This window comes from Echeneis naucrates, chromosome 20, assembly GCF_900963305.1.
Source record: "Echeneis naucrates chromosome 20, fEcheNa1.1, whole genome shotgun sequence".
Classification (NCBI taxonomy): Eukaryota; Metazoa; Chordata; class Actinopteri; order Carangiformes; family Echeneidae; genus Echeneis; species Echeneis naucrates.
In genome coordinates this window covers 3,805,863-3,817,326 of record NC_042530.1, presented here as the reverse complement: position 1 = coordinate 3,817,326, position 11,464 = coordinate 3,805,863, and the positions used below count along the sequence as shown (strand labels likewise).

The 11,464-nt window shown below is 45.5% G+C and overlaps 1 protein-coding gene across 2 annotated transcripts; it reads left to right on the top strand.

The window, feature by feature from the left end:
• Window positions 1-266: 266 nt before the first annotated feature.
• cdk13 (cyclin dependent kinase 13) lies at window positions 267-8,627 on the top strand. 2 transcript variants are annotated; one of them, XM_029528554.1, is made up of 14 exons: window positions 267-2,170; window positions 2,722-3,288; window positions 3,402-3,563; window positions 3,670-3,809; window positions 3,972-4,142; window positions 4,234-4,423; window positions 4,533-4,589; window positions 4,715-4,816; window positions 4,900-4,977; window positions 5,507-5,623; window positions 5,713-5,844; window positions 5,952-6,148; window positions 6,534-7,034; window positions 7,167-8,627. In XM_029528554.1, the coding sequence occupies exons 1-14, from the start codon at window positions 1,026-1,028 to the stop codon at window positions 7,865-7,867; spliced, it is 4,260 nt and encodes a 1,419-aa protein (XP_029384414.1). In that variant the 5' UTR covers window positions 267-1,025; the 3' UTR covers window positions 7,868-8,627. The 2 variants fall into 2 exon arrangements, with proteins under 2 accessions (XP_029384414.1, XP_029384415.1); XM_029528555.1 differs by having other exon boundaries at window positions 268-2,170; window positions 3,405-3,563.
• Window positions 8,628-11,464: the final 2,837 nt, after the last annotated feature.

The window sequence follows — 11,464 nt, the reverse complement described above, 5'->3', positions numbered from 1 at the left end:
GACGCGGATGACGCAGGCGCGTGCGATTGGTCCGCACGGACGCACCAGGCCTGTAGTTTGAAAGCCGTGTGCGGCCCAGGCGAGCCGCTCCGTTAGCCACCAGCCGAACAAAGTTATAGTGTTTTTGAAATAAATCCGACCGATCTCCGAGCCGCCTCGACCCGAAAAACACGCGTGGTAGTATCTTCGGACAGCGCTGTCGTCAGAGCCGGAAGCGACCCGGCGGGATACGCTGTAGAGGACGTGTGTTGTTTTTCTTTTTTTTTTTTTTTTATTTGAAGGGGGCTTTGTTTTAATTGCATCTTTTGACTTGAGTTGCCTTGAACTCCGCACGCAAGGAGAAAAAGGGGGAATGCTAAGTTGCTAATCGGCGGCTAACACAGCGGCTCGCGTGCAATTTCACTTCCTTGTTGCTCAAGCCAGGAGTGCGATGGAAGGGGAGAAGAAGTTTGTGAGGAGGCGGTGGAGTTTCTTACCCCCGTTTTAACACTCTCCGGTGAATGGATGTACACGCTTGCATGAGCCGAAGCCCTTTGGCAAGAAGTATATTTTTAAATTCGGACGGGCTCGGGGGCCTTTGCTTTGACCATGAAGTGGAATGCGACTGTGTAGCTGGACGCAGCTAAGTGGAGGCTAGCTGGCTAAACCGACTAGCATTAGCTAGCATATCTGGGAGATGTCCGTCCTGAAGTACAATGGCTGAGCGTCGACTGGCTTCGTAACTAAAGCATCGTTGTTGTGGATTGCGTGTGGCGGAATCTGCCTTCACCCAATTTTCATTAAAAATCGTCCGAGGTGGCTCACTTTATCTGGAAGCTCAGTCGTGCTAGCCGCGCAATGCTAATGTTAAGCTCGTGATTTAGCTGGTTAGCTGGCCGCCTGTCTTAATTGTGAAATAGCCGTGAGCGTCAGCTAACAAGCTAACCAATGTTTTGTTTCGCCACACAACAGGGGGCATATCTTAGGTAAAGAGCATAATATCGACGTTATTCTCAACGTGGCAGTATCGTTTAATTAGAAGGTAGATGCCTAACTCGGAGGTCCTTCGTGAGGGTCGGGGACGGAGCCCCTCTGCACAGAGAAATGCTAACAGGCAGGAGAGGCGTAGTAAGCCGGGGAGCGGTGCCGCTCAGCGGGAGAGACACCGTGAGAAGAGGCGCTCATCGGCTTCCAGCAGGAAGAAACGCAGGCAGGCTAAGGAGAGGGACTTGTGGCATGCTGGTACAACAGAAGACAATGGTCGGAAAAGCACTTTTGAAAAAGAGGTTGAACTTCGGACATTGGTGGAGTACGATGACGTGAGCTCCCAGTCGGAGCGGTTTTCTGGGAGCCCCTCTCCCAAACTTGACCCCCACGCTGACCGGCTGTCGGTGGACCGACTCAGCGATGTGGACTTGGGCGACCACAATGGACCAGCATCCCCAGACAGAAGTCAGCAGAGGGACCGAGAGGCGGTGTGCCACGGCAAGGACGGACAAACAAGAGGACCATCCGAAAGGAGCAGGCAAGAGAAGGAGCCCGGGAGGAGAAAGGACCACCAGAGTCGAGAGAGAGACTCCTCAAAAGCTCGGAGTGGAGGCAGCCTGAGTGGCTCTAAAAATCACAGAGACACTACAAGGAGCAATGACAGAAATGGCAAAAGGACATCTACATCTCAGCCCTCCCAGTCCGCGGATAAAAGGGATTCAAAAGGGCACAGAAGTAAAACCAGATCCGATAAAGAGCCCCCATCTGCATACAGAGATGCTCCACAATCTTACAGAGATGACCGCGAAGACCTCAGGCCATACAGGAGAAGTCCTGGTTTTAAAGCAGAAAGTCCCTATGGGACATCATACACATCGTATAGCTACCAGTCTCCTGCTGGTTATAACCAGCTGATATCTAGAAGAAGTCCAACTTATGGGAGCAAAAGACTCTCTCCCAGTTCCACGTATTACAGTCGGGATGTAGATGTCTATGGGGCATATGGCATGCCAAAATCGCCAAGTTCATACTCCAGCAACAAGAGGAAGCGATCCCCTGTGAGCCCAGTCAACTGGCGAAGGTCACCGAGTTATGGTCGACACAGCCCATATGAACAAGGAGAGTTTGGTTCGAGTCCTTATGGAAACCGCAGGAGATCACGAAGTCCGTACAGGAAATCCTTGAGCCCAAGTCCAGATGTCAGGTGAGTTCTTCCAAAGTACTTAATAAGATGTGTATTGTTTTTAAATTGTTGCCTGTGCTCTACTGAATTTTTTATTTATTTATTTGGTGAAAATCAAGCAGTGTTTCACTCTTCAGGGCTTTGTCTCCAAATAAAACACTTATGCAATTTTAACCCTAAGACATTCATTACAGATTTATACATGTGTTACTGCCAGCTGGGTAGCAATCCTCCCCAACAGCCATTGAGAATTTTTAGTTAATTAACTTCACCTCAAACAAAAACATCTGAATTACTTATTTAGGCCATGTATCCAACAATGCAATGTCTATGCAACTCCAGAAGTCTTAGAATAGCCAGGCCATTAACTGAAAATAATCCCTGCATGTGATACTGTTTAATTGGTAGAATCGATGTAATAACTCACTTTATGTATCTACGTGTGGTGTAAAAGTCAAACTCGGATAGCCACCAGATTTTGTCCCAACTTGTGCAAGTTAATGAAGCAGTCATGTGGAAAAGTTTGTAATGGAAAGGCAAAATATGCAAAGGTGTTTGTGTTTTCTTTTCAGGCGACCTGCCAGATCACGCAGCAGAAGCCCATATTCATCCTCAAGACATTCACGTTCTCGCAGCCGTCACCGTCACTCCCGCTCCCGCAGTCGCCCCTCCAGCCTCTCCCCAAGCACACTCACCTTCAAAACTAGTCTTGCCGCTGAACTCAGTAAGCAGAAAAAAGCTAAAGCTGCTGAGGCGGCTGCCAAGGCCAAGAACTCCAGCAACACTTCTACTCCGACTAAAGGTTCCTCATCTGCTCACCAACCAAGTCCCAAGTTGAATCACACAGCCAGGAAGGGCCGTCCTCCTTCTCCGCCTCCACCAGAGAAAGGTCCCAGAACTCCAACATTGAGCCAGCCCCAGTCTCCCTCTGACAAGTCATCTAAGAGGGCCACTGAACACCCGACCAGCAGGGACAGAGATGGTAAGGGGAAGGATGACTCTGTACATCGGGACAAGAGGAAAGCACCAGCATCTGGACAGAGCAAAGAGAAAGAACGAGCCAGTGGTCCTGTTATCTCTACTCCGTCTTCCTTACCTTTACCCCCAACAGTTCTTGAGCACATGAATAAAGGAGAAGGGTGAGTTAGTGCTGTTGGGTTAGTTGACAGCTGAATGTTTAAGCACCTTTACCTTCAGTCATCGAGGCTTACTCAAACTGTGTCTGTTCCTGTCTCCTGCATTTTTATGTCAGCAGTTTGAAGGACAGCTTACTCCCAGGGAAGAAAAAGGCTGAGAGAAAGGCTCGTCAGCTTCTGTCTGACCTTCCTCTTCCCCCTGAGCTTCCTGGTGCTACGTCCTCCCCACACAGCCCACCTGAGGACAAAAAGTCCCAAACATTTCGCAGAAGACCTAAGTATGTTTTTATTTAGAGAAAACACTTGATGCCCAATTTTTCCTCTGCTCTTGTTTGTTGCCTTTTCACATTGTTTACTTTGAAATAATTATCTCCTAACTCTCAGAATGTGTGGCCCAAGATATGGTGAGATTAAGGAAACCGAGATAGACTGGGGCAAACGCTGCGTGGACAAATTTGAGATCATTGGAATCACAGGGGAAGGCACCTATGGACAGGTTTACAAAGCTAAAGACAAAGACACTGGTAAGTATTTTTGAAGACGTGTGCAGGAAAATAAAGCTTGGTGATGATTATGCCTTAGGTTTTTCTTAAAGTGGAAGTTTACACAGTAATAAATAAGTCTGTGCAGCGTGAGGCCGGCTTATTGTCTAGTTTTCAGATTAAGTCCTTTCCTCTGTGTCACAGCTGAAATGGTGGCTTTGAAGAAGGTTCGACTGGACAATGAAAAAGAGGGCTTCCCAATTACAGCCATCAGAGAGATTAAAATTTTGCGACAGCTCAACCACAAGAGCATTATAAACATGAAGGAAATAGTCACAGACAAGGAGGATGCTCTGGATTTTAAAAATGATAAAGGTGCGTTAGTGGTCAATCTATGATCCAATTTATTTCTTCAGTGTGTTTCTTCATATTTTAATGATGACATCTTTTTCCTCTCCAATCTCAGGTGCTTTCTATCTTGTGTTTGAATACATGGACCACGACCTGATGGGTTTACTTGAGTCTGGCCTGGTTCATTTCAACGAGAGTCACATCAAGTCTTTCATGCGACAGTTGCTGGAGGGTCTTGATTACTGCCACAAAAAGAACTTTCTGCACAGAGACATCAAGTGCTCTAATATTCTGCTCAATAACAAGTAGGTCCTTAGGGTCTGCACAGACAACTAGGATGAATGTTTTATTATACTGTCACACAAGTTTTTTCCAAGTTGTAGTTAATGTGGGTTGTTTTTTCTTTCTGTTCAGAGGTCAAATAAAGCTTGCGGATTTTGGGCTTGCTCGGCTTTACAACTCTGAAGAGAGGTAAGCCTCCTATATTTTTGCTGACCTATCTCTCCTGCTGCTCTTTCTTGCTGTGTCAAAGTTTTCATCATTTATTTTTATCTTTGTGTGTGATCTAAGATCATAATCTGTGTTCTCTTCTTCAGTCGACCTTATACAAATAAAGTGATCACTCTATGGTACCGACCCCCAGAGCTGCTCCTGGGGGAAGAGAGGTACACACCTGCTATTGATGTGTGGAGCTGCGGGTAAGGGCAAGGCTTATATGAACTTTTAAAAAGTCATTTTTGCAGTTGTGGGTTCTCATAATCCAATTTTTTGTCTTTCACAGATGCATTCTTGGAGAACTGTTCACAAAGAAACCAATTTTTCAAGCTAATCAAGAGCTTGCCCAGTTAGAGCTCATCAGGTAAGTGTTTGTTAAAACATTTTCAAGTGTTATTTTTAAGTTTTAGTAGACTGGACTGGTACAGATGTAGAGGTGAAACCAAAGTTAAGAACAGGAAGAGAAGCTTCAAATTTGATACAGACGATCTCAAATTGACTATAATGCCACGCAGCCATGAGTCCTCCACTAACAGGCCTCACATTGTTATGTTGTAACCTCACTGGGGACCAAGTGAAGTGGAATCCTGATAGTTTGTTAAATTTTTTGTTCTTTATGTGAGCTATAAAAAGGAAGAAACACAAGTGCATCTATTTTACTCCCATTTGCTGTCTCATTTTGCAAGTTACAACATTGTTGGCAGTCGAGGAGGAGGAAAAATAAACTGGAGAGAAGGCAAATGTGATGCACTTTAAAGCGATAAGCCATGCCAGATCTCTGGGTGTGCTCAGTTATTCTGGGATACTGGATGTAGACTACCTACACCGCCATCTAGTTTATACATATCTGTATTCTGCTTCAACAAATGGATTTTTGTATTTCTGCCCTTAAGCCGAATATGCGGCAGCCCCTGTCCTGCAGTCTGGCCAGATGTAATAAAGCTTCCCTTTTTCAACACCATGAAACCAAAGAAACAATACAGGAGACGGTTACGAGAGGAGTTTGCTTTGTAAGTAAATGTCTGTGACATGTACTCGTATTTATGGCCTGGACCTTCCAGCAGTGCATTTTACCATGACCTTGTGCTTCTGCTCTCAGCATCCCGCCATCTGCACTGGATCTGTTTGACCACATGTTAAACCTGGACCCCAGCAAACGTTGCACAGCCGAACAAGCACTAGGCAGCGAGTTCCTCAAGGATGTGGACCCAGACAAGATGGCTCCACCAGAGTACGTTTTGGTTCATGTTGGGTGAACATGCGGATCCTATTGTTTGTATGCGGAGCTCCAAAATCCATGACATTTTCTCACCATATTGAATGTTTCTGTGTGTCAAGTCTTCCACTGTGGCAGGACTGTCATGAGCTGTGGAGCAAGAAACGTCGGCGACAGAAGCAGATGCCAGAGGAACTGGCAGCCCCGAAGGCACCCCGTAAAGAGCTGGGCCTCGATGACAGCCGCAGTAACACTCCCCAGGGTTTCCCTGCTCCTGGAGGACTGAAGGCTCAGAACACAGCTGCTTCTGCTCTGCTAGGTGATTGTTTGTGTTTCTACTGTCTAATTCTCTGAGTGAGCACATTGCACTAAAATGTTCCAAGGTTTCTGTAAAAATAAATGATTTCTGAATGATTCAATTCACTAAAACTGGTAAAACGTGGCTGTTTGTTTTGTTTACAGTGGAAATGGCCACTAAAACAGAACTTGTTTGCCCCCGACAGTGATTTCTTTTGAATGTGTATAAACTAAACACTGAACCAAAGTCATTGAGTTGGATCCATAGTTTCATGTGTTCAACCAGCCATACAGCACATTTTCTGTGATAGATAAATAAACTGACTTTACATTATTTCATCTCAGATGTGTGTTGCGAAGTTCCAAAGTGAATTTCCACACTTAGGTCATTTTTCTTTTTCTTACAGACGCAAAGGGTCCAAACTCCCAGTTGACACAGGAGCAACTGGCAGTACTCCTGAACTTCCTGGGCCAGCCCAAGAGTGCAGTCAACACGGCCCAGGTTGTCCAGTCCATGAGCACAAAGGTCAATCAGGAGACATTACAGCAGCTCTCCAAAGCCCTAGCTCCCACTGAGCCAGCTGAGCCTCCAACTCAGCCCACACCTGCCAAGCCTCCTCTGCCCGCTGCCCCTGCAGGAATGCCCCGTACACCCCCGATGCCCAAACCTCCTTCACCTCCCATGTCCGCACCGTCAGGTATTCCAGAAGGAGAGGCTGCAGCTGCCACCCAGACGGCCATGACGATGCTGCTGGCTCAACTCCTCCAAGCACAACAGGCTCAACGGCAGGAACCAGGCGACAGCGTAGAGGGAGGAGACGGCACAAATCCTGCAGGAGCTGCACCAGGAGGGCCACTTCTACCTCCAGAGGTCAAACAGCCTCCAGAGCCCAGCCCAGTTTCTCCAGGTAACCCCTCGACAGTAAAACATCTTCAGTGAGACGGCTGTTTTAGGTCCTGCAAGTTACTTCTCCACTTAATTGAGACAGATAAAAATGGAATTAAAATACCTAATGTAATGTTACAATTTTGTTTTCTAGTGTCCGAAGTCGGTGGAGTGTCAATCTTGCCCCCAGACCAGAGACCGCCTGAGCCCCCAGAACCACCTCCACACGCTGACCTGGACTACCGACAGCCTCCACCTGAGCCCAAGACAGGCATTGCTCCCCCCATTGCATCTGCTGGTGGAGGTGATGGTGGGAGACCCCCAGAGCCAGACTACCCACCTCTCCCTACCGCAGAAGGGCCTGGATATGGGGGAGAGTACAGTCATCCACCGCCCCCGCCCTTCACAGCCACTGGGTTTGGGGAAAGCTACATGGGTCACATGTTAGGTGGAGGCCTGCCTCCTCACACTCTAAGAGAGGTGTTTAGTGGACCCGGGCAGGCCACAGGCTCTTCGTCAGGCGCAGGGGTTCTGGCCCCGGCCCATCCAGACCCCTTCCCCCCAGGCGCTGGAGCCACTGGACCCAGCAGCATGGTGTTCACTGGGGACAAGGACCACCGTTTCGAGTACAATCACAGCCCCTTAACCGTGGAGGGCCAGCCCAACCCCAGCGCTATCCACCTGTACAACCACGCCATGGTCAGAAAGGATGGTGTCCCTCCTCCCCCACCTATCCCTGCACCGGGACAACCGTGGGGCTCCCCATCTCAAGTAGGGGCTCCACCACTACCCCTAGGCTTTGTTCCACATGTGAACTCAACAGCAACAATCAGAGGACGAGGGCTGCCTTTCTGAAAGACTGGAAATCTGAAATGACACTTTGTGATATGGAAAAAAGGCATGAGAACTCTATTTTGAGCCTAAAGCCCCTCAGTCCACACCAGACGGCTCTGGAGATGCACACTCAGTTTGAAATAACTTAATCTCTATAAGGCATTGTATTCCTCCCTTGTCTGGAATGTGGAGTGCGTTGCAGAAGGACAGCAGAATAACCCTGCAGGAGCTTTTCTTGCTCATACCATTTTTCATATTTTTTTGTAATCTATTCTGCTGTCTTTTAAATTAAACTTTTACCTTTTTTCAGTGTACATTTATCAGGCAGGTAAATTTTAAATCTCTACTTTCAGCCTGTCTGTAATTGCTCCAGGGCAGACTAGTATTAATGTTTTGCACTACTGACTGAAGTAGGCGGAAACAATTTTAGCTACAAAAGGAAATGGATCATGTGCTTTCTGCACAGTTAGGAAAATTACCTGTAATGTAGTGTCCTTTTTTTTTTTTTTTTTTTATGGCTTATGTTGAAACAGTGGCGGCTCAGTTGATCGCTTCATTGTCTTGGGTATCAGCGCAGGGAGCTGTTTGAGGAAAAGAACTGTTAGTTGCAGGGAGACTGGTAGCACTTGGACAACTGCAGCAAATCCAATCTGACTTAATGGAGAAAAGATGTTTTCACTCAATTCCCCTTGCAGTTTGGCCAATAGTTGTTGTAAATCATGAGCAAGACAAAACACACAAAACCTGAGTTTAAAAAGGAAACTATTTCTTTTTCTTTTTTTTTTTTGTACTAAAATGATTTTGTCCTCCCTCCCCCTCCTTTGGCAAATGTTTATTAAAGAAATGCCAAGAACATCCCATTGACTGGTGGATTCCTACCGACGGGTCTTTAACGTTTTCTTTGCTTGTTGGGTGATGTTTAATGCATGACACCACTAGGTGGCAGCGCCGCGTCAAACATTACACACTCATCTGCAGCGTGTTCATTGCAACACGAACACCTTCTGTGAGTCAGATCAGCATTCAGAGCGGACAAATGTACTCACCTGTCAGTCTCAAAACGATCAGACCTTATCCGGAAACCGCTGTCGCACTAAATCTTGACACTTGACGCATACACACTGTTCAAAAACAAAACGAGGCCCCGCAGTGGGTCTATATAATGTAAATAACACGTCTTTGCTGCATTACTGGCACAGAAACACTCAGACAGCCAACTTAGTGCTGCTGATATTCGAGGCAGACACGGCTAAGGAGAGAGCAGCACATCAAGTTTCAGACAGCTTATACACAACCTCAGACTAAGATACAGAGAAAATGTTCCAAAAGATGACAACTCCCGAGTGGATTTAATTTTAAAGCACCTGAACTTTATGGAAAACAGTTTCTCCAAAGATCACAAACCCGTTCCCCTGCATGCTGCCACATAATGTCAACTTTGATATGAGTTTTCTGTTATCAGTGGACCTTCATGCCGCTCTCACCTTTTATCAAATAAGGAGTGACTCTCACATTTTTCAAGTAATATCTGTTGGAGAGACAGCTGGAATAATGAAATGATCCAGTTTGAGTAGTTCATGTTGTCACTCAGCTGACACGCATCTAGATGATATCAGTGAATCAACAAATCGAAAAGAAAACACAATTCAAAGATGGAATTGCAATTAATTTCCTTACAAGTTTGATTGGCTCGACACAATGGAGAAACTCTTCTATTCTGCATTTAGGAGCAAGACTAGAAAACCATCTTAAGTGATGTTTTCTGCTGCCAAACTGACCTTAAACACAATCAAATCTCGAGCAGTTGATTTAAAGTAGGACTTGATGCAAAAGTCATAATGGAACCACAAGCTGAGCAAAGAGAGAGACACACACACACAAAAATCCTTTGTTTCACCCGTCACATCCACATCTGAATTTGTCACACGTCACATTGCTGGTGATGAAAAAGTGATTATCTCAGAGGGGTTTCGTTCTGCAAAGCTAATTCGGAACGTGGATGGCAGCTAGTCTGTGATTAATACGCCGTGGATGATGGATTGCTGAAAATTCACGGTAGCTTCAGTGGGACTGGCAGCATATATTTTTCGAGTGATTGATTCAAACAGCAGTGAATGTGATTTAAAGAGAAGCTGAGGAGAAGGGGCAGGCAAGAAGAGCAGGAGTTTTAACCAAAGCATCACTCTTCATATTTTAGTTTTCATACATTTATTCAATCTATTACACGACCCCCTGACCAGATATGACACTCATTTAGTACAATGTCTCATCTGCAACTATTCCCTTCTGACTTTATCAAAAACAAACTCACCAGGTCTGTTTCTTTCGAATGTTCAGTGTGCACGTTCAGAAGTTGAGTTAATGAGACTGAATGTTTTGGTGAAAACAGGCTCAAAACATTTCAGGCCAGCAGAGCTGAGCTTTGATCAGCGGAGTCACATGACCTCCTGTTAGGTAACCAAAAAGGTCAAATAAAACCTAAACCAACATTGATGGATTTCTTCTGCCTCTTCGCCTCTTCAGGAGTTTTAAAGTAGAAGGGGTGAAAAAGTACATACAAAAATAAAAAAATAAAAAAAAAATCAATACCTGACCCCGATTCATCTCCTCTCAGAGAAAAAACAATGAGAAGACTCAGGTTAATACGAACTAACGCCAACAGACAGTCGGACTGCTTCTCTTTACAGTTTCTGTAGTTTCCAGTTGAGCTCAGCTTCATTTTCCCCGCAGATATGAGATATCTGCTGTTTCATCTAACTCTTGGCATTTAAAGCAAATACACAAAATTCCCAAAATGTCACACCACTCCTTTTACTGAAGACGTGTTGTGCGGCCAAATTGCAATCAGTTTTACGGTTGCCCAGCAATAGCAATTAGAATCTTTCTGCTTGTTTTGTGGGTTTTTGTCGACACATTTCACAGTTTGAACCCAACCAAAGAACAGGAAACTGCCTGAAATGCTTTTGTTTGAATAGGAGACATAAATTTATGACAGTAAAAACAAAACCATGACTGCCACAAATACTGATTAGAAAACAAAAAGAGAAATGTGGTTAGAAACCACAATTAAGACACTCAAGCAGTTCTAATCTTTTTTTATCCTGAGGATTTTTTTTCAAGAAAGACAATTTATTTTGAAAGGCTTCAAAAACAGGAAGTCTTTTTTTTTTTTTTTTTTAGGATCTGCATCTGTCTCCTGAAAGCTTTCCTCAGCCTTTCACTAAATGTCAGACGGGATTAAAATAACACATATACACGGGGTTGATCTATTTGGGTGGGTGGTGAATTTGGACACTGAGACGGGCGCACAATAAGCTCGCCGACAAGAAAATTGGTAAAAATGGTAGAACCTAAATGTCTCATCACAGAAACGGCTCCAGCGCAGTCTCACTTTTCTGCTGTGCAGCAGTGCTTCCTCTGGTCTCCTTTCCCGCTCTTGGGAAGGCCTTAAATATTCTCCCGTGCTCTGAAGAAGGAGAGGGTCAGCAGCACAAACGTTACATGGCAGGTCTGTGCAGCTGCAGCTGCCTGTTTGAGGCACAGTGTGGTGCTAAAGGACTGGAAAGGGAGCCCATCAGCCGCCTTTAATAAACCTTTCAAAAGGGAAAATTACAACCC